This window comes from Cyclopterus lumpus, chromosome 15, assembly GCF_009769545.1.
Source record: "Cyclopterus lumpus isolate fCycLum1 chromosome 15, fCycLum1.pri, whole genome shotgun sequence".
Lineage (NCBI taxonomy): Eukaryota > Metazoa > Chordata > Actinopteri > Perciformes > Cyclopteridae > Cyclopterus > Cyclopterus lumpus.
Genome location: NC_046980.1, coordinates 14,898,010 through 14,922,498, shown reverse-complemented (window position 1 = coordinate 14,922,498; position 24,489 = coordinate 14,898,010). Strand labels below are relative to the sequence as shown.

At 38.4% G+C, this 24,489-nt stretch overlaps 1 protein-coding gene across 1 annotated transcript in view; it reads right to left on the bottom strand.

Moving 5' to 3' along the window:
* The window catches only part of LOC117743931 (neurexin-1a-like), a 227,525-nt gene extending 203,578 nt beyond the window's left edge, over nt 1–23,947 (bottom strand). The window contains 6 exon segments of the mRNA XM_034551908.1: nt 4,039–4,086; nt 4,545–4,556; nt 5,283–5,312; nt 6,681–6,698; nt 23,127–23,851; nt 23,853–23,947. Coding sequence (XP_034407799.1) covers nt 4,039–4,086; nt 4,545–4,556; nt 5,283–5,312; nt 6,681–6,698; nt 23,127–23,851; nt 23,853–23,947 — 928 coding nt within the window.
* Nucleotides 23,948–24,489: the final 542 nt, after the last annotated feature.

Below are 24,489 nucleotides of genomic sequence, written 5' to 3'. Positions count from 1 at the left end.
AGAACATAAAACACCGATTTATCACAGACACACAAAGACAGACTTGCAAATCTTTGCTCTTTATCATGTCAACTGTATAAATGTTTACTGGTAAAGCCCTAAAACAAAAGTGAAGTTGTATGTATGATAACACACAACACATATACAGCTTGTTTACTCCTACAAGCTGTAAAATTGTCACATGTGATAAGTAGATGCTCAGTATCTACATCAGTTCATGCAAACTCAGACAGCAGAACCGTTGCAATGTGAAAGTGATTTCTGAATATGAGACTTAAAAGGTGCGAGATTCAGAGCATTACATTTTTAGCAAACAACTATATGCTTTGTAGATATAGTCGAGTAATTTCTCCCTGAGCAAAGAATGAAGGTGCCCTCTGTGTGTGTTGTTATCAGAGCTTCTCCTTGCTTTGTTGACACAGCCAGGCTGATCTCACATGTTAGTGCACGTGAGCGTGCCCCACTGGCTCGCTCACGGCTGCCGCTCTGCGCTTCGATCATAGGGCGGCGGTTACAGCTGATGAATGCCGTCCAGTTATCCTGTAGTTATCCCAGGTAAACACTGTTAGCTCTGTCAGCACTTTTGTACTAGTTTCCACTGTTAGCCCTGTTCGCCATGTCGAGAGGCATTGAGAGACAACAGAAATGCATCCAATCTCATATACAGCACATGTTTATGACCTGGCCGATAGAAAATACCCTGCTTTATCAGCATTCTCTACAATAAAAAAGGGGAATAATGTGTTTAAACTTCCATTTAATTTTACATTAAATACCGCACATGTGCAATCAAACTAGAAAAGGGAATAATCAAAAGGGACAATTCCATTCTTTAGAAGGTGAAAGCAATTACATTAGAACGTATACTAATTTAGAAAAAGCCCAGTAGTACCTGTAAGCCTGTCTGCACAGCCTGCAGTCCCTCTTAAGCTGCACATGGCAGTATATTGTGATGACAGCAATTAAATACCCAGTGATTTGTGTGCCAGCGGTATTATGACTTATCCTACAGTGTGCCCTGCTCTCTCTCTCTGAATGGAAACAAGGTTTTAGGAAACCGGCTGAAAGCAGCACACATAAACTAGCCCGCCCTCAAGGGACCAGCCATGAAACAGAGGATAAACCATACAAGTGGTTAACGTGACACAGAAGGACCTCAGGGGGCTAACGTAATACACAGTATTCTCACAAGCTTGAAGCAGCAGACCATGAATACAGGCACTGTCCACGTTCCTAGATGTAATGCTCAAGTGTTTGTGACGACACCGTACATAACTGGACTGACTATGTTTCACACTGTACCACACAGGGGACAACAATGGCCCAAATTAGAAGCAGTGTGCTACGCATGTCCGATTTGTGCCTCACCAGCATTCTTTCAATCTCTCCCTGTGGCTTCCCTTCTGCCACAGCTAAACTGGGTGTTTGATATTGTGTTGTGAAAAACTGTGGGTTTCAGATTTAGCCATATAGTGTAGACTAAAATCTATGGAACACCAGCATCAAGGGTGTGTTAGGGCTCTAAAAGAGCTTTGATAGTCAACCATTTAACTAGTGTAAAACTACTAAGGGCAGTAATTGTCTCGTCGTAGGTTATATACCTTTACCAAGGATCACCAGATTTACAGTTTTGCCCATGTATACATTTTACATGTTTTAGACAGAAAATTGCCTTTGCATTGAAAAACTGGCATTTGTGTTTACAGAATACCAAATGCCAAGATCATCATCAATAGGTCAATGACAACTATTCTGTTATTCCAAGGATTTTGCCTAACTTGACGGTTGCACAAATGTAAAGTGGAACCATGTACAGTGGGGATTTTCTAATTAAAATAAAAGATTAATACTAGAATTATATTTGCTGTATGTATGTCAAGTATGTGTGCAATGAAAAGCCAACTGGTATGCATCCACTTGCTGAACCAGGAACCAGTAAGATTGTGGAAATGACACTTACCTTAGGAGATGGATGTGTGTGTGTGTGTGTGTGTGTGTGTGTGTGTGTGTGTGTGTGTGTGTGGGGGTGTGTGTGAATGCTATTCAGGTCTATATCAACGCAGCTTTGACTCCTAGCAGCAGATTATAGGGCAGTTTGAGTATATTTAAGTATAATTAATTTGCCATCTTTCTTAGTTGTTTGATGAACAATGTCAGATATGGGGTAATACAGCATTTCATTGGACTACTTGTGCTAATGCAAATGTATTCTGATACGCGATCTTGTTCTTTGATAGCCGATGCTGTCTAAACGTGGTTGATGTGTGGCCTGTATTATTGTTGCATTGAATGAATACAATACAATTCCACGTACTAATCCTTGAATTGTCCCATTAACCAACTTGAAAAAGAAAAATTGATGAAAATGAGTCGGAAACAGAGACAGCAAAAGTTGTGTGTTTGTAAATGCTGAAATTATTGTAAAAAGAGTTGATTTACCTTGAACTTTGACTTTATTGCTGGCTTTCTTGTCATGACAATAAATACCCTAAGCTATCCCATGTAAAATCCTTCAAGTTTATTTACTGTTTGTTTAACTATTTTAAAGAAATAAAATAAAAGAATGAATAAATATCCTTTTGCCTGTTGAAACAAAAATGAATACACTGTTAAGCATTTTATGCTTTCTCGTCACCACTGACCATTGCCTTAATAGTGTTAAATAGTGTTTTCAATATGACAGTCTCCAACAGGGTGCACATGCGTCATCTGCTCACAACATGGGTCTGGAAATGCTTATTAACATTATTAACGGATAATGGGATGTAATGTTCCCATTATCCGAACCGCTTATCCTTGTTTTAGGGTAATAACATATAAAACATAATTAAATTGTTCTAATTGTTTTACTCTTGAGAAATTACAGACTTTTCCACCTGTGCCTGCTGCCTGTTGGCATCAATGTACAATTGATTTCAGACATGTCTCCAATGAAGAACATTTAGTACATTTACTTAAGTACTAAACTTAAGAACAATTGTGAAATACTCAAGTCTTTTCTTTTCATGCCACTTCCTACTTCTATCCCACTGCATTTCAGAGTTAAACATTTGCACACAACACTGAAGAGTTTTACTTTGTTCTATCTACTTTTACTTTTAATACTTTAACACTTTACTGATAATACTTTTACTAAAGTAACATATCCAATGCATGACTTTTAATTGTAACAGATCTTTTTCACAATGTGGTATTAGTACCTTTTCTAAAAATATCTGAATACTTCTTCCACCACATGTTCATTATATAAAAATGCATTGCTCGTTAAAGCTGTTTAAGTAAAGATTAGCACTGCAACTTTAAAAGAGTGTCTCTGTTCCTTATGCAATGGTGAGTGATGATGTGAAAGCCCTCACATGTGACTTCCAATGTGTTCTATACTTTTACTTTGAAAGCGAGCTGTCTCTGCTGGACTTCCTTGACTCAGTTCTCATTTTTCAAATTGATTAATGCAACAAACTGACGGATTACTGCGCGGAATTGCATTGCAGTGATCATTCAATGCGACAAAGAAACCGCCATTCATTAACCGTGTTTAGGCAGCTTCGGTTATCGAAGAACGAACTCACATGTATCCATATATATTTGCATTAGCACAAGTAGACCAAGGAGGTTGGGTATTACCCCATATCTGACATTGTTCATCATACAACATAAACAACGGCAGATACATTATACTCCATGCATGGACCATTTGAAGACTTACCTGTTCAGATGGTGCTTCACAAGTATGATAAGAGATAGCATTTAACATAACACAACATTTCTTGTTGGCAAAATAGAAATGGTCAAAACTGCATAAAATAATTTGCAAAAAGTAAACTGTCAAAGCAACAAGCAAAATCAAGAAAAACGTTATTCCAGTGAAAATGTCGTAGTGTTTATCACTACTTTTCAAATGTTAATTTATACAAGTCATTCCCCAAATAGTAAACCACACACACTGACAGTCAAGTTTACCAAACTTCAGTAAGTTGACGATAACTTGCTATATTAGGTGTTACTTCATTGACTAACTTGAAAGAATCAAAGTTTTACCTTGAATGCTGAGAAGGGACCTTAGTAGCCAAACTTCCCCTCTCTGCCCTGAGGAGGAGAGTCAAATGGCAAAGATCAGAAGTCCACTTACCCCACAGGGAGAAGAGGTGATGATCACAGCCAGGATGGGAGGCCCACAACACTATGATCCAGCCTCACCCAGCAAACCCCAAACCCATTATTTAAACAAAAAGAGTGTAGTTACCCCCTGGGTGGTGGTAGTAGTGGTGGTGTTGGTGTACTGGAACTAGGACAGCAACTATTGTGTTAATGTGAGTCTCTTTTATGATTCCCATGCATCAAGCAGAAAAGAAAGGTGACACAGCTTAAACATGTGAATGCAAAGCGAAAGCGGCACCTACCTTGGAAATCGTTCATGTATAGTTGAGAAAGCAATTTTTTTTTTAAATGCCAATGACCTTATAAACTGCATTTAGGCCAAGTATGTACTGCCACAAACACTGCTGTCTTAGTTTCAATAATTCTGAGAATTATATGCGTTGTACCTTTACTTTTACCTATGAGATTTGATGAAATGTTCCATGAAGAAAGCAGATTCCAGACAAAAAGGGAAAACAAAAGCAGAGGGGACACTGATAAGTGTCGTGGTCAAGTTGGGGAAGGACAGACGGCAGGAGAAAGAGGCTCGATGGCTACATATATGTGCAGGTAGAGGGAAATGTGTGACAGTAAGGAGGCAACTAATGAAGAAAAGTGGAAAGAGAGTAACAACACTTCACTTCCCTGCTCTGCTGCATGATAAACGTATGCAGCAGCCGCACAAATGGATACATGAAGCTAGAATGGACAGATCGTCTGTGCATGACAGATGAGGATTAGCTTTAACATTCAGTAAGCTATTGTTCCACCACCATGCATTATATCCTAATATTGTTAATGCAAATTTCCCTTTACTCAAACGACATCATCATAACATCGGAATTGTACAGTAGATGTGAATAATTAAAAATAAAGAAAATACGGACTGAAATGACATGGTTACTCAGCAGAGTGGGGAGCAGAAAGCCTAATGAGCTTGAAAAAGGGGTCATACAGAGCGAGTGAGAAAAGTAACTGGGAGAATGAAAATAAACTAGGTCATTCAAAATAAGCGAACTGACGGCACATATATGAAGCTTCAAGCCTGAGTATTGCGCACGAGTCATATGCAAACACACTTCTGAGCACAATGGGAGCAGGAGGGACACTGGAGGAATGATGGAGAAAAGGAACAGAGCTCATACCTTGGTCGCCCATCATCAGGTGTGCCAGACCTTAAAGGAAAACAAGAGCACAGTCAGCAGAGAACAAGGGATCATGGGAAGCTGTGTGACACTGACACGCAGGCATCTCTTTCAGAGCAGATGTCTGTGTTACTTGAGGAGTGTTGGGAAAGGGAAGAGTGGGACGGAGAAAATGAGGAGGGCGGACGGACAGGGTTGGCACAATGAGCATTTGGTCAACCATAGCAGGTTGCAATGCATCATCAGCCTCTTACTAGTCTTCATTCATAAATCTAAGTTCAGGCTGACCTTTTTGTTTCATTAAGATGAGAAGTACACAGACCATCATCCCACCTACCTATGAGAGAGCGATCCCTATGCACAAATATAGCAAAAGACTGTTTTACCTTAAACCTCCAACAACTGTCAACAGTGAGTCATACTTGTGTCATGCAAAGAAAAAGGAAGCTGATTGGAGATGGTCAGGTCATACTTGTTATGTTAGCTGCAACTAATTCCTGTGATTTCCTTTAGCAAGCTTTTCTTCCTGATATATAGTTTACATTGGCATTACCCTGCTGTTCAACCTTAAACTACCAATAATCTCCTACGTCCCCATGGAGTCGTAGTACACAAAATGGAACGATTTTGCTTATGAGGAAGATAGCATTGAGTTAAATGTCTGTGAAGTGCTTAAAGTATCTTTTTATTACAATACACTTACCAACAAGACATTCAACTAAATAAAATTTAATTCAGAAACCTAACCTCTCCATAGTGTCAGCTTATAATAGCAATTACCACAAAGGAACATTTGACCATTTTTCCAATTAATTCATTAACACTAATTTAAGTAATTATTCTATATTGTTCTATTTACAGAACCTAGTGCAATACTTTATTATAGTATTGCTCAGCAAAGCCTTTAAAAAACTACTTTTTCTGAGGACACTTTGACCTTTTAATGTTTTAATATTATTTTATTCTTTCCTTCTTTCTGATTGATTGGTTTTACCAAGAGTCCATCTTGGTTTCAGCATTGGCGCTCAAGGTCCAAAGCCCTGCTGTTTTATTTATTCATTTAATTATTATTCAGGAAATAGAACTGAACACTGAATAACCTCTGAGATAAAATGGTGAAGCAGCAAACCATCAGTAGTCCAAGGCTAGTAGGACTCATCCCAATCTTAATTTTTCATTGAGTTATTAGTGTAATCCCATACATAAAGAATTATTACTATGAGGTGTAAAAATAAAAACAAATAAACAAAACCCAATGATTAATGAGACTTACCACTTACGTCAATGCCAAAACCAGTGTAAAACATGTGCTGGCATTTATTTGAGGAGCCTTAGCCATGACAATGTGTAGGCATACAAAATGTATGAATAATGGAAACCAACAGTAAAAATACCCACCTTCAGTATAGTTGTCTTCTGGAAACATGGACAGGCAAAGAGAAAGAGAGGAAGACATTTATTAAGCAGCATGCAGACTAGTACTGGCCATTGCATGTTGTAACCATGCAAGGCATTAATTAAACTTCACATGCAAGTGACCTATTGTAACTCCTGCAGAGGAAAGGCTGAGCTATGCATAGGCCTTCATTTTGTTGTCCACCCTTTTTGCTCGTACACTGACCTGGAATACAGGACAAAGTTGTAACTGAATGAGCCCTTCTGAATATTTGATATAACCTTGAAGAACTAGACTCTTCGTTGGGGGGAGATAAAAAAAACTGGCATCACTGTTAAAAGATTGAAGAACCAGTATTGATCATGATTCGTAAGGGGATAAACATTGTCAGGCATGAGGCCGGTTCATTCTGTTGCGTAATGGACTTTAACATTTGGTTACGGCTATTTAATTCAACAGACTCAATGGAATCTGTGTCGTTGTTTTTTTCTTAAATGAAAAGCTGCGCCATATGTGATGAAATGCAGTGCAAGAGAAAAGAACCCAAATAAATAGTTGGCTGTGGTCAAGCATTGCTTGTAGGATTTTAGATTGGGAAGTGGGGTCTCGTGACTGAAACTCTATCAGGTGACTTGGTCGCCGTACCGAAACGAAAGCAATGACCAGTGAACATTTATTGTCAATCAAAGTGAGGTGTTAGGAGGTGAGACAACTGCCATGTAAAACCTCTAATAAAAGAGGCCCAGAGAAGAATGGCATGTTGGTTAAGTAATAGCAAACAGGTGAGGTGAACATCATGCTACCAATGAAAGGAAAATAAATGGGTTTGAGAAAACGTGCAAAACCATTGAAATGAGAGAAGTCCAACTGCCTACAAATAAAATAACAAAATGGTCAGTCAACAGTTCTATTCACCATTAAGTGCTTGTAATTTGCCTGTAGACTGATTATTGTTATCATATTCAATCAAAAAATCAGAATAGCAGAAATACATAGAATGTTTTTTTAAAACTTTGGTGTTATAACATTGTTATGAATTCTCAATAGGGCAAACATGAACTGAAATCATGAAGACAGTAGCATGCAATGTCTAGTCAATATTTGTAGAACAAAAAAATAACCTGGAATCAATCCAATTACCATGCGGCACTAAAGCCCAGTTGCCACTACAAAATAATGTCCTACCTCTGTAAAATGGTTTCTTGCCCGGATTCAAGCGTTTGACCCATGACTTACCATCACCACTGGTTCCCCTTCCAAATCAGACATCATGCACCAACAACAATCAAAATCATCATTTTGTGAACAAATTACAATGCAATCAACCGCTTTCACTTTAAATGTATGTACAATTTGTTTCACATGCATTCAGTTGTCAATGTGAATTGCTATTATCAATTAAAGTAGTAGCTCATTTATCCAAGCCATTGTGTGGAATGGAGGATATTTGGGATATCTATACCATTTATGAATTGACTTTCATATTTTTTTTAAAACAAAAAGTTCAAATTTGCACACAGACTTGTGTGTGTGCAGCCTCGTGCATTCTGAGGATTTTATTTCCTGATATTCTTGTTTTCAGTGTGTATGTCGACAGTACAGTAAAAAAAGTGCACTTTGTTCACAAAAGGTTAGCTTGATGATGAAAAGCACACTGCTGACAAGGCAAGCATGAAGCTGGCAGTTGCAAAGTGACCTCATGAGAAGTGATACGTGTAAGAATCACAACCGCTTGCTTATGTCAAGACCCCAAAGACTGATGGTGACCTTTGCCCCAATGTGTAATCATTCCTCCCACTGCCTTTTAATTACAAGTGTGGCTGGTTTAAGAGCATTGTTTTAATGGTTTGTTTTAGACCGCGTCTAAGGTTATTGTGCAATTAACATTGTGTTATAGGGATTCCCTTCCTCTAATTATTGGTGATCAAAAACAAGATTTAGAGGTCCAATAATTAATTAATCCTAATTAGATTAGCTCTAAAAGCATGCAGTACAGTATCCTTATATGAAATCTGAACTGAGCACATTTTCTTCACACTAAGAGATGTACACACAATTTATATGGCAACAGGGAAGAAACGTTTCTAATACAGTGTACAGGTGCTCAGAGAATTTGATTTGTTGAAAACAAGGTTTCATTTGGTTGTGTTTTGAAGAAAAGAAGCATTCCTCTTACAGCAAATTCAACTGACATGTACCATTAAAGCAAGCCCTGTATCACACAGACACCCCCCCCCCCCCCCCACCCCACCCCACACACACACACACATTCTTTCACAAATATACCCAGCTGGTTGCATTCTAATCCAGAGACGTAAATCCATTTAATCCCTTTGACAAAGTGATCCCAGTGCTATTGTGCTGGTAACACTACACCCAAATGCACTCAACCGTCTATCAGATGATCTGCATCTCTAATGGTCTTGTGCTGTTGATCATGCACATGGTGTTTAGCTCGTGGAAAGTAATTACATTACTATTCATGTTGATGCCAAACTAAATAAAGCAGCTGGTGTGCAGTAACAGAAAATAAAACAAAATCAGGGATTCTATAAATCGATTCTTTTTAAGTCTTTATACTTGCATCTCATAATGAAGACGATGGGTTTACATCATAGTTGCTTAAACACGCTAAAGGGTGCCCTGTGTGTCAGTATCGGACGGTGAAGGCGTGGCAAAGTGTCAGTATTTGACTCATAAGGAATGAGAAAGGGCTGACTGTACTTTACACTGCTACTATCAGCCAGCTCGACGAAATGTCATTAATACATCTAAGTCTGTCCTGCTGTGCGTCTAAAGGCAGTTGGCTGATGAATGAGACACGGCAAGCAGCATCATAGGGCTCTTGGTGACACTACGTTTCACATGAAGCAACATGTGTCACATTCACTAAAGATATTATTCACTTGTTTCCTGCCATATGACATTTTAAGAACAACCTTTTCTCATCCACTCTTAATGTCATTGTTGGAATTCCTTGTCTCGATTATTGCCTAAGTTCAGCTGGTTCTACTATTTATTTCAACCAATTAACATTTATAGTCAGGATTATTGTCTCCTCTCAAAGTTAAAATGAATGCAAGTTAAACTGAACCAAATTTAGTTTGGGTTTTGCCTAGTTTTGTATTTATCGTATTTTCCGCACTATAAGGCACACTTAAAAGCCTTTAATTTTCTCAAAAAACAACAGTGCGCCTTATAATCCGGAGCGCCTTATATATGAATTAATTCTGGTTGTGCTTACTGACCTCGAAGCGATTTTGTGTGGTACACAGCGCTCTGTCAAAATGTTTTAGTACGACTTTGGTAAACTACAAAGCCACACCGCTTGCAGCATTATGGTGCGTTCACACCAAACGCGTTGCGAATATTCGCAACGCTTTACTCGCGTCAGTTTATTCACCAGTCAAGTTGTGTTAATTTATGTCTTTTGCAAAAAGGGGGCGTGGCTTATCTCCGTGGCTTGTCTCAGTAAAAACAATTATAATTTCCACCATCCACCACGGTCGAAATAACCACTAGTTCTGCTTTATACTTGTTGAGGACATCCCATAAACGTCGGAACATCTAACGCCCTCGTGTTTGGGTTCATAACATCACCCGTAGGCTCACACAGCTCGGGGAGTTTCACCGACTCCGCCTCGATAACTTCCGCTTCCAGCGCTACCAGAGCAGCAGCAACCCAACAGGCGGAGCATCTCAACGCTGATTGGCTGGAAGTTGAAATATTTCAACTTCCAACGCGAGATTTCGCAACGCCCGACGAATTTCAACCAAACGCGTCTGTGCATTGACTTTACATGGGATCCAAACGCGCGAAAAATTCGCAACGCGTTTGGTGTGAACGCCCCTTTACGGCTACCGTAGTCAGGAGCGTCGCGGAGTAATGCATACTGTGCTTCGCCATAATATTACAGTGTGTGTGTATAAGGACCCCAAAATGGCACCTGTCAAGAGACACGCTTACGACGCGGACTTCAAACTCAAGGCTGTCAGTCACGCAGTAGAACATGGGAATAGAGCCGCTGAGAGAGAATTCAACATTAATGAATCAATGGTACGGAAGTGGAGGAAGCAAGAAGATGACCTGCGCCAAGTAAAGAAGACCACACAGTTACGCTAACGTTTGATTTAGCGGTATCAGACTGTTTTTTTTACGTGTTACAACTGAACAAGGTTGAGAGTTATTGTGAATACGCTCATTAACGTTTAAACAATGTTGAGAGTTATTGTGAACACGTTTAATAAAGTTTGACTGACTGACTGTTTTGTTTCGCTTAATGCGCCTTCTAGTCGGGTGCACTTTATATATGAAAAAAGATCGAAAATAGACCATTCATTGACAGTGCGCCTTATAATCCAGTGCGCCCTATAGTGCGGAAAACACGGTACTTTTGTTCGAATTAAGAAGCAGTCGCTTCTGTGATATTGGATTCCTGAAATGGGTTTCACAGATATGATGAAATCCCATATTTTCTGTCAACGTTGAATAATAACTCAACTGCAAGCCATCACCAATAAGGTTACAATTTTCAACTGCTTATGTTGTACTTAAAGACTATGTGCAATAATTACTTTAAGTTAAAAACAATATTTGTGTAGCTTGTTCTAAGGAGAGCCTACTTGTATGTGTAATGTAGCAGCTCTTAAACAAATGGCCCCATTCTCTCCTCAAAATTTGTGTCATTAAAAATCTGAAAGTCAGACTCTACCTTAAAGTTGTGTAGTAGTAGTGTGACATCCAAAACTGTTTGTGTGTTCATGTTCTGCATCAGTAATGTACAGTCATCACTATTCAGGTAAAACATTCTCACAGCATTATGCCTTTTTGGTAGACTGGTCGGACGGGAAGGGAGAGAGTCACTTAAATAAGGGCATGTTGTATAATAAGTCAAAAGCAATAACAATGAAGACATAATATGTTCAATGTTCAGTATTATGAATTATTAAGCAACTGACACTTCCAAACTAAAGCGTTTCAATTCCATCTTAAATAGCCTCAAACGGAAGCTGTTTATCATGCCAGCATTGCTTTGAAAAAGTAGGTCAGCTTCTATGTTTTACTGTGGAGAAGTTGAAACTCTCCGGACAAAAAACTCTGATATTTGGACATCCATGTATAGGTGCTGCAGCAGAGAAATGAGTATGTATGCTTGAGGATGTTTACGTGACTATATGCAATGCGTCAACATGTTTTCCAGCTCGATTTAAAAATGGGGACACGGCACCCCAAGTTTCGGCGTTGGGCTGCACGCTTCCTTTGGAAACCAGTTTTATGACTTATTAGACATATTTGTCAGCTGTGTCTAAACAGAGTGGCAAGCCGACACACGACAGACAGAAAGAGAGTGACCAGCTCTATAGAAAACTGCAAAGGAGAAACGCTCTTCTAGTGTGAACAGCCAGACAATTGACATTTAGATGCAGCAAACCACACTTGTCTTCTATTTTACTGACAGACAGACTTTGACTGGAATACTCCTAAGTATCCTTTACCTCACACATTCTGTATAGACCTGAGATCATACAGTTCCCATAATGCAACTCAATAGCGTCTTTAGATTATGTTGTCTAGGTTATTTCCCAAACCTTTGGAAACCTGGGCCCCACCAGACATCATACGACTGTTTTCACAGACTGAGTAGTACCAATAAGTCAACTGAACTCCATAAAAGGAGTGGACTGCTCCTTTAAATTAATTCAGCAAACAAAAAGTACATTCTCTACATGGTCTCCCCTGACCACCCACCCCCATCCATGTCCTGCAGTGTTATTAATCAGGGGGGTACTAATGTCATCACCATACACGCAATAACAAAGAAGAACAGAAGGCACTGAAGCCATTGCCAGCCCATTAGACAGTTGTAAATTTGAAAAATAGTAGCAGGACGGCTGCTCTAAAATCCTTTGTCGCAGATGCGCTTTGAGGGAAATGTAAAAGCCTTGCAGCGAAGGTCAGAGCCACCAGAGGATCGATTTGTTGTTAAATTACAAATTTGACCAGATCGAGAGTAATGAGTATAAGTGAGGACTCATCTCTTAGTACCACAGCCTAAACCATTGCATAAACCTAACGCATCTATCTTACAGAGGAGCGTTAGTGGCATTACACAGCTCGCCATCTCCCTCATTATCCTCCTCACGCAACAGGAAGGGTGGAGAGAGAGGAAATGGGCAGAGTGAGCGGCCACTCTGATGGAAATTGATAGCTCCCACAGGTCTGGTTCTACTGCACAATTTCAAACTCTCACCAGCTGAGTCGGTCAATGGTGCCACATGTAAGCTCTCAGAGCAATACACTCGTCATATAACCTTTCGGTAAGGTCACCCCACTGACACTGGATTCCTCAATATTGGCCAGTGTCCAGTATCAGATGAATGTCTAAATTAAAAATAACTCTCAGTATACCATGTGCCTGGACAGACTCAAGATAAGATTTGACGTCAATCTTGACACTTGAATCGTTATGGCCAAGCCTTTAAGAATGTATGACCCCACCTTGTTTTCCAAGCATCTACATTCCTGAGGAGCGGGAAGACACTTTTCTGTTCCCGTGTTTGATTCTTCTGTATATATATTTAATCTACCTCAGCATAACACATTTACTTCATTAGTAAACCATTTACAAAATTGACTTTTAACTGTTAATACATTTTGTTACAAGTCTTTTCTCATCTTGTTCTGTCGTCACTATACTATGGTGTATCTTTACACATTAAATCAATCACATCAGCATCCCACTGAGAAGGAGAGAGAGATGGAGACGAGGAAAAACGGTTCAAGCCGAACCTCAACGAAGAAGACTACCGCGTCCGAAGATATCCGAGGAAGCTGAACCAGCTGCCAGAGTGGGAGAGATGGGAGAATGGGATTTCAACAAACTGCTATTGTTCAACGAGAACCAAGATGCAGAAATGGCCACAGAGGAACAGCCGCCACTTCGTACAGCGTTACTGCCCATCTGCCCATCAATTTATAAAGGACTTGATCATTTGATTTATGTGTATATGAAATAATAGGTCTCTGTACAGTATTACAACAACTCCGTAGCAACCCTAGGATTAAGATGTCATTGATTAATATAATTTTGTTTTACCAAAATTGGGTCGCATCCGATACATTCTGTTAGTTAAACTAATGGTGTCTTATGGCATAAGCTGACTATCATCATTCTATTATACAAATGTATGGTTTTATGAATAATCATTACTTATTTTGATATTCATTTATTATTATGTAATAAATCTGCTACCAGCAATAAGACTATTTTAACACAATAAGTGTTTTCTACTACTTAGCAGATAACTGCATGTGGAGCTTTTCTCTACATGAATCCTGATGACAGTCTTAATAAATAAATGGTTGGACATTTGGGTAAACATGATTTTAAGAGATTAGAGATGACTTGCTCTCTGGCAGAGTGTCAGATGGAGAGGTCCTAACCGCTCCCCACTCTTGCCAATAAAACTACAAGGACCGGATGGCGTTATCAGTTGTAACTGATGTATGAGTGCAGTGCAGAGCAAACCAGAAGGGCACGCTCACATGCACTAATATACAATAAGACTGCCGACAACACAGAGAAGCTCATATTACAGCATACACAGATGGAGAGTGGTTTCATTCTCTGCTCAGGCCAATGCTATTTTATATCTTTAAGTTACGTTTAAATACTTGTTTGGTGCTCTATTAATACTCTGAATGCCGTAGACAACTTCAAGAAAGCTAATCAATAAAATTGGATTTAACATTTTCTTCCAACCACATTTGTTCTACTGCCATTCTGCATCCTGAAACTGAAACAACGGTGCGCTAAATATACTAAAAACTAAATAGATTTTTAACTTTTTACTTAATCGTGTTATGCCGCTACGACAAGTTCCTTGGACAGAAGGTGTGTGGACAATATAGTCCAGACCAGATATTTCCAAAGAGACAGCCCAAACAGAGGGGATTGTGGCAGCAGATGTGCTGAAGACCTCGTCATTCTTTTATATCTTGTGGGTCAGAATGATCCAACAGGATAATCAAAGGAGTTTATACAGTATATCTAATAACCTTAATCCCAGGATTGACAATACCGAAGATAGGTATTACAGATGTGGAATAAATCTTTTTTTGTGATGCAGTAGCTGTTAAACACTTGAGTATTAGGCCTGGTGCAGTAACCAAGAGGTCTACTAAGAATCAATGTAAACTGCACATTTGTAAGTATGGGCTCAGCTTATTTGTAACTTATTGTATCAGAGACCACAGCCTCGTGTTGAAGCAAGCGCCTCTTCTAGCTAAATACGCTCAGCAGTTGCTTAAGGAAACTGTAGTTGTGGCTCTCACTGTTGACGTGTGACAAATCCCTATCTGAAGAGAGGCTCTTCAGCTAAAGTGGTTTTTTTAAGTATTAATAAAGCACACAGAGCATTAAATGCAACTAAACTCTAAGTAATGTGAGCAGTGAGCTACAGCCCTTCCCATTATAAATGACACAAAATACCTTTGATTTCTGAATCTGATCAATTAATCTACAAGGGCAGATATACATTTATTGCAATAAGGAGCACTATCCTACTTTTACAGGAGGTAGAAAATCCCTAAAGGTGACAAATAACCTCCCCTCCACTATTATTGTCAAATCAGGTATATTTGTGCTATTACAGTCACAAAGGGCTTCAAAGTCACATAAAATGTTGCTAAAAAGTGATTTGTCTTTGCTCTACCCTGAGCAGCTTTAAAATTATGACAGTACACTTTCGACTTGTTTTTAGCATTTCAGACGACTCTCATGAAGGATGACACCTAACCAGCAGCATCAAAGGCAACTGATGTTCAAAGTGAAAATATCATCTGCAGCCCGGAATTTAAAGAGGCACAATTCGCCATATGCAGCTTTTATTCTGAAACTGTATCGGGGGATGCCAAACCATACACATTGCATAAAGCTTGCAGCGATTATGCAATGTGAGATCTTTTTTCCATACAAAACATAGGTATGAATAAGGACGACATTTATGATAAATAAACAAACAAGAAAAAACTCCTTACGCCAGCTAACATGCTTCAATAAAAACACACACTGCGTCCAGTTTAATGCAAGCATGTGTGAGTGTGCCGTCACTACTCAGACGTGGTTATTTGTGCTGTGGGACGAATCCCCTTAAAGGAGAGTTTTGTGTCAAAGAATTTCACAAACACCCTTTGACTGTCAGGAGCAGTTTAAACAAGGCAAAAATCCTCCTGGAAAATCCCTCTAATCTTTTGATCCCAATATCTGTCTTTGGACTCAGAGACAGCAGTATACTAATAATCTGCTTTCGTCTGAGTGAAGCTGCAGGAGGCTTCTAGACAGAATGACACTAAGAGATACAGTGAAGCCACATGTTTGTGCGACATACAATGACAGACATTCCTCAAAGGAACCGCTCATTCAAATTAAGAATTAATCTTGTTATACAATGTTCCTGAAAGCAGTTCATTCTATATGTGAAAATGTGGAAAAGCTACTGAATACTGAAAAACAGGTGGTCAAAAATACTATATTTCATTCACATGCATCCATAAATCCCCGAAGAATGATTGTGTTGCTTTTGACAAACGCAAGCTACTTATTGAATTCACTAACGTCGCCGTTTCCATATGCGTTACCCTGATTCATCGTGCATTTATCTACACAGCTGTCTGTGGACTGCTCTCGTATATATAGACTGATGCTCACTGTAAAACCTCTACAAATGCCAAACCCCACCAGTCCCATAATCAGCAGAGGCACAGGATATTAGGAGTAAACACAATATATATTTCCAACTACAGTAGTATTTGAGACTCATTGATTTAAGTTTTTAAATGCACAGTTGTGTACCATTTTTTCATTCAGTTGTTCAGCCACCCAATATAAGCCTGCCCACTTGTATTGTATTTTTCTCCTTAGGGATACAACTTGGCACAAATATCACAGTACTGACGAAAAGCACGCCGCCAGAGCATCAACAGAACTGTCGGTTTGAATTGATTCACCTCGTCATTTAGAAACAGACACACAGTGTGCTGAGCAGTCACACAAGTTGTTTTGCTAGATGTCCTGCAAAAGACAGGATTGCCAAATTATTGTCCAAAGAAAGAAATCCTCTCTTTCTGTCTTTCAGTATCACTGTAGCCAAATGTTTTATTGAAGTAGCACTAATCAATATGTTTTATCTCCGAACAAATTATTACATTTCCCTTCGGAGTTGGTGGAGACAAAAATGGAGCTACAATAAAATGGGAATAAATAGTATTCTAATGTTACAGCCAGAGTTACACGCTTCCTCCTCCATATTATAGGTGGCGAGTCATCGGTGACAGATAATGTGAAACGCCACCCCAAATGTAATGAAGGGGTTGCCGAAGTCTTCACATTTAAAATTCTACAATCTCATTGCCAATGACTAAAAATCAATTTGTGTGAGACAGACAGTCAGTGTCGTGAAAAAACATAAAAGGGACCAACGGCATACAAAAACATCAGAAGAAATACATATTGAGTGTGTACATGTAAAATTGAAACAATTTCTGTGGACATTTTGCCTCCTGCATATGTTGCACTACTTCACGTTGCACACATTTGTTGTGAAGCTGTCTTGTTTCGTGAATACCAAGCTGATGATTATGGTTCAAATGTGAAATAAGGTGTGACATGATTTCACTTACTGTAGGCTACAGTCATACTTGGTACCCTGTCATCCGGCATTAGGAGCGTAATGAAGTGGTTTAAGTAATCTGGCTGTCAGTCCTACAATGACTTCTAACAATTTCTTTACAAGGACCTCAAAGCTATTCTCTCAGCTAAAGTGAAATTACAATTATTTACTATATCCAGTCGATTTATCCTTTGAATTACATAATACACAAAGTGAAATAAAAATAAAATCCCGTACAGTCTTTAGATCTGCACTACTTTTGTACTTTGGCTGATTTATGTTCAGCTAATGTACAATGAAATAAACATCATTCCATTATATCAGGACAAAATAATTTATCTAATGAGAAAAAAGGATTCTGGGAACTTACTGGCCAGAACAGTGCATTTAAATAATTGTTTTACCGATCAAAGGGATTTATGTGTGCGTGTGTGAGGTGTTGTGCAATGTGCAAGCTCATGGTCGGTTGGGGTCTGGTGGCAAATCCTGTGAGCCTTTCATCTGATCAAAGCAATACAACAGCTTTTAAATTATTTAATGGTCAGGTAGATTTTTAACTCCAATGTACTTTGGAGGTTAATCAATGTATGGGCACCAGGTAAACATATGGGCAGACCTCTCTGTATCATACGCTTCTAGTTGTCACAGTTACATTTGATTCTGACTGGGCCAGAACAATAGCTTCATTCATCATTTTTGAATTAATGGTCTGATAAAATTCTCCATGCACAGACATTTGCATTCGTAGCTGTTGTTTCCTTCTGGCCCCGTGCTGCTCAGGATGGTGAGAAAGCAAGCAGCAATACCATATTACCTTGAGGTGCGAAAAACTAATCTCAAGGCTTGCTCGAATACTGAATTAGCTGGCAAAGGTAATATTGAGTGAATGCTTTCATCCAAAGGGATTTAAGGTACTATGAGTTCATACCATTTCAGCATTGATGGCTCCGGTGGGAATTGAATCTCTTCGTCTTGCAATGTTAGTGCCATGCAGAAATGAGCTATAAAGTGCTTTCTTCATGTGCGTATAGCATTACCACGATATATATGGTCTGGTGTCAAATATAGGAACACTGAAAACATGGCTGGACAAATTTAAAATACAGATGAACAGTCTTACAGTGTTTTAGCTCAAACTAATTACTTATGTCATTGCGTGTTATTTAGGGATAGGCTAAAAGCTTTTTCATGCCCAGACATTCATTTGTACTGTATGTAAATACATATAGCTTTATTTAAAGCTGCATTAGTCAATATTTTAATGTTAACAATGGGTCAAATGGCTATGTGTAATGTGAGAGGGGTTGCTCGTAGTGACAAATCGAAGGAGGATAATCACCTTTATAGCACCTTTTGGCTCATGATTTTAGACTTATCGGCCTATTTTGGTGAAACTGCGATCCTCCAACAGCAAGGGAAGGCTATGCTCGGCTCTTTGATGAACTCCTTTTATGATACAAGCCCAGCATCAAACAGCCGACAATATGTGACTAGTGACCCTAAGGAGTTGGTGGAGACCAAAACAGAGGGAATATTGTAATTAAATTAAAACTCTAAATGAATACTAATGTTGCTTTGTGCCTGCTGAATGTGTAAATAGGAAACTGTTTGACTGTTCGCCATAAAAACGTAATCTGATAGTTTAAATAAAGTATCATGGTTGATGCACAAATGTGGGCAATTTTTTAATGATTACTGCTTTTGGTGTATAAAAGATCCACTATGTCCAGCACCATTATAATTGTCACACCTACTGGCTAACTATTAACAACACATTTAGAAGATGCCACTACGTCTCACTGTGCCTCATTCACAAACATTTATTTATATATTTCTTCTTGATACCCACCTGCAGTTTTTACAAAGATTCTGACATTTACCAATGTTTTCCTATTGGACATCTGTTCTTATCTATATACACTCAAGAGCACACCAACGCACATGAGTGCTGACATGCTTGTGCAAAAATAATTGTTGTTTGCCTTTCTATAAATTTGACAGCTGTAACTACAAAATTATATTTTCCAAAAACAATGCATATTTGTTATTGAATACATGTTATATTGACGGAAAAGGTCAAGGCTGAATCTTAAGCTTATTATATCTTCCTAATAGGAATCATATACAAAAAATAACAGAAGCAAAATCCCCCAAAAAACAAAGATGTTTTATGCTAAATAATAAGCTTACCTCAAATATATTTGTGTTTACCACCTTCTTTTAAAACATATTTTTGTATTTGCAAAGTGAACTACATATTTGTATTTCCTTGTTTTAAACATACTTATTCCCTATACTAAAGTAATGCTTTGTACATTATCTGTACATTAAAATAGATTAAAGTAGATTATATATATATATATATATATATATATATATATATATATATATAGTATAGTATAATATAGAATAAATTCTGATTCAATATATCTTTAGTTTTGTATGGTATTTTAATTTGTATAGACATATTTGTTTTTACTTTATGTGCAGTTTCCAGATGAACATAATTTATCATAGTAATCACTTGTTTATTGATTTCCAGATAACCACATATCATATTGTTGGTCCAGTGCTCCAACCTCTTCAGACTTTTGTTGTCTGCCATAACTGAAGTGATGGCAGACGTCTCTACTGATATATTGCCTGTATGTCTATGAGGCTTCTGTTGTGTAATCTAATAACTTCAGGTTAGTACCCTGTAGTTTCTCTCCCATGCTTTGACATGGTTATTCAGGCAAGGTATATAATAAGCTGTGCAGATGTGCAGACTTGCTGAATTTGGAAAAAGTCACCTCTTTGTCACTGTCACTGCTGCACCTAAAATAAGAACAAGCCGGGTAATAATTGTTTGTGTTAAGTGTTTTGTGCCATTACAGTTGGTAAGGACCCACTTACTTTATGCATAAATATTTGTTTGAGATCAATTTACCAGAACAGGTCCAGAATCCATTCCATCAAACTTCCAAGTCATTAAGCTTGTCCATGAGCCAACCAGCTCCTCAATATGTGTGCATAGACACGCTACATGGAAGGTGATCTAAACTAATTATTGGTATTGTTGTTATCATATAGTAACTTTCATCTTCATGAACTATAATGGGTGTGGTCCCCGTTGCCATGGTATGTTTGTTGCATTGACCTCTTTGAACAACGACTGCTCATCTTGTTTGCAGCACAAAGACGATATATTTTAAATGTTTCATCGTAACGCTGCAATAACATAGCCAATTAGTTATTTCATGGCAATAAAACTATTACCTTCAAAAGCCACCCTGGTGGGAAGATGATTTTCTTGTGTGAGAATGACTTTTCCTACGATCTCTTGAATAATGACACACACACATAGACAAGAAACAGACAGCACATTCTAATCCTATTTTCAAAGTATTATTTAATTTAGAGACAGCCAAAATGTAAGCCTGAACACTGAACTATGAAAATATATATGTGTGTGTGTGCGTATATATATATACACACATATATACACACACACATATATATACATATATATATATATATATATATATATATATATATATATATTCATAGTATGTATATATATATATATATATATATATATATATATATATATATAAAATTCAATTCAATTTAATTCAGTTTATTTTGTATAGCCCAATATCACAAATTACAAATTTGCCTCAGAGGGCTTTACAATCTATATACATACGACATCCCTGTCCCAGGACCTCACATCGGATCAGGAAAAACTCCCCAAAAAATATATATAGGTCAAAAGCTAACTGATATAAAATGTGAATTATAAGATTGAGGGAATGCTTGTTTTTTTTAGTCTTTTAAAAACTGAGTTTTTGTTCTTTAGATGATATTCAGATATTTGTATTTGCAATTATTTTTAAAGTATTTTGAAATGTAATGTGATATGTAGGATCCTAAATAGTCATATTTCATTACACGACACTAATTAGTTTTGACTCATCTCAGTAGTAGTAATAGTAATAGTAAGTTGACCGTTGGAAGTTTTAGTAAGTAAGCAGGCAAAACACTGAGTCATACTTTATAATCGAACCCTGCATATGTATAATGTATAATACCCAGAATGTGTTTTGAGAATGTCATTTCCTCAACACAATAAACCATTTTAATGCACACAATGTGTCTGCATGATAACCAGCTGTTAAGATGGTAACATTGCTTATGCATTTTGTATCAAGAGTCATCATCAATTCATTGCATTGGTTTCCTAACGACACGTTTATCCCAGCTTTCCTGAGATAGAACTGTCAACAAGCCACATTTTCATAAGGAAGGGAGAAAGATTTATGATTGAATAGAGCACGAAAAAGAACAACAACACTGTTTGGGTGGCATGTCCAAGTATATTTAGTGCCACAGTTAATTTTTTAACTAGATTTATTCTGGGTGCTTTGATGCAGTGTGGCGACACAGCCCTGCTTATCTCTCACTGACGTTCATTAGTTTAGATAAATAAAAATGTAATGCTGCCCAACACTGACAGCATGTTAGTGAACGACAGCCACGCTCATTCACTCTGTCAGTGCATGAGGTTGGTAAAAGACTCAGAGCTCCCTCCCGATGCATTAACACCATCAACGAAACATGAATACAGCAGCAAACAAAACATAACCTACACAGTGGAGGACATTCTAATCAGGAATATTTCATATTTGCCTCAATGACTAATGACAATCAGATGGGAAAATGTTACTGTATGATGCAGTAAGTTATATAACGATGGCCTAATGAGCTTATTGTTAATAAAAGATGTATGAGCTTGAACAAAGATATTCATTTGAAATGAAATGGCCTATATATAAACTGGAGAAATAGATTTATAAAAAACAAAACACATACACTCCTCCCCCATCGACACTGACCAACAAACCTGCTCTTCCCCACCACAGCAGTAAACTGCCAACCTGTGGGAAGTGCCACACTCAATCACTCACTGTCTGAAGGCTGATGCATTTCATTAAAAAAAAGGATAAAAACTAAAAGGGATCCGGATATTTAAACAACAATATTTGGCTACGACAGTATTCTCACGACCTAAAAGAACCCCATGTTCCCTTTATGTATTGATTAGCTGGGACTCTATTCTCCTGCATTACACAGCTGATTATTTTATCTGTTCAAATTATTCAATCAATTAGAATAACATTGTGGACGGAAGTCATGTCTCCATGCAACAGTTTGTAGAAAATTATACGATGATAGATAGATCATAATGTGTCGAGCTTAAAGTATCAATGTAATAATAACGACAATGTTAGCAACTGACATACACATCTCCCCGGGTTAATGTTTTGGGTTCTCTTCTGTTGCCAACTATTCAGATCTATTGGGCGCTTTATATACTGTATGAAGTTAATGACATCATTTATGTTTACTCCATCTGACTCTTTGATGATTACTCCTGCTCTTGCTTTGATGTAAGCCATTGGAGATGATGTTTCATAGGTCAACTAGTCCCCATGGACCTGTTTTATAAGAATGGAAGAAACCTTTGGGGATGAAGAACACCCGCAAGTTTTGCTAATGAGGCCTTGCAGGAGACTCACTCATTACAAACAACTGTATTGCAGATCAATGATACACATGGTGAGACTTAACAAGCATAGCCAACTAGAGGAGGGCAATGCATTTATTTAGGACTGATGGTAATTGCCTAAGAATACTTGAATTAGTTTAAATCAGTCCATGTTGCGGCTGACTTGAAAGGCTACAGAGGACATGTTGTACCGACTGTATGTCTGAACTGAATCCAAATGTCTTACCTTCACTGCAGTCCTTTCCTTGAAACCCTGTCCGAGAGCAGTCACATGTTGGTTCGTTGTTAATTATACTGCAGACTCCTCCATTTAAGCACATGTTGGCTGAACCGCAGAGGTCCTTTAAGACTCCTTCACTGTTGTTCATGATAGACTCTGTGTTGTTGACCTTTATGTCAGTTATCCATCCAGTGAAAGGTGGCTGATCCTTGACTGCAGTTGATGTGAGTCGTAACGCCACAGATCGTAACTCCGGTGGTATTCCACCAACAAACAAATGGCTAAAAACAGTCATATCCCGTCTTTTTGACTTCACCTCCACCCATTTGTTCTCATTGTCCACCTTCAGGGTTGTGTTCTTAAAGTTTCTCCTTATTGTGACTGCGTGCCATTGGCTGTCGTTGACCGCCGTGTCAGACACGACGGTCGCAGGCTCGGCACAGAAGATCGAGAAACGGAGGCTGAGTTTACCATTCAGTATGAGAAGTTCGAGAAAGTCACAAAATCCCTCATCATCGAAGTAAACTAACAGCCCGTGCGAACTCTTTGTTTTCATATTGAAGCTCATTTCACTTTCGCAACACGCATTCCAAACTGGAAATCTAGCCCACTGGCCTTCAGCACCTGTAAACTCTAGACAAGTGCTTATCTCTACAAAGCAACAAAAAAGCAGCCCAACCCATAAGATATGGGCACTATGTGGCTTGTGTAAAACCATTGTGTGATCACAATGCAGGTGGACAGAGACTTAGTGTTGAATTTATTTATATGAACCTTTGCTTAAGCAATAAATAAATTTGGTAGACCGTGAGAGAGTACACTGGCATACAAGTGACTGTCTACATGGATAAAGGATTGTAAACTGATGCATTGTAAGTCAAAAAGTGAAATGCTATAATATATTTGCGCAGCAACAGGCTTGGCCAACAATTATTTCCTGGAGCAAATACCATTACCTCATACTGTCCATGTAGGCCACTGGCCAAACCTCTCACTGTTGGCTCCCAAATAGTTTGAACTGTTTAAAGGTCCTCTCTGCCATGGCTATTTAGAGCAAAGTGACAGGGATTCAAATATCCATTGGGCACACTTGATCTAATTTATGTAATTATGGAACAGTCCCTTCTGGTGCCAGTTAGTGTGTGCACTGTTTCACTTGAGTTGAAATGGCAGCTTTAATCTTCATGTCCATACCAACATTCTTTGGCGGGTAACTGGAAGCCTTGCTCGGGGCTTTTCACATAGTCATCCTCGGTAGCAAAAAAAAAAATCCCATATGGAGACACGTTGGCTGATAAGCTCAGCAAAAGAAGCAGTCTGTCTGTCAAGGCAGTCCTCAGTCCCAAAGCTCTCTGCAAAACAAAAGCAA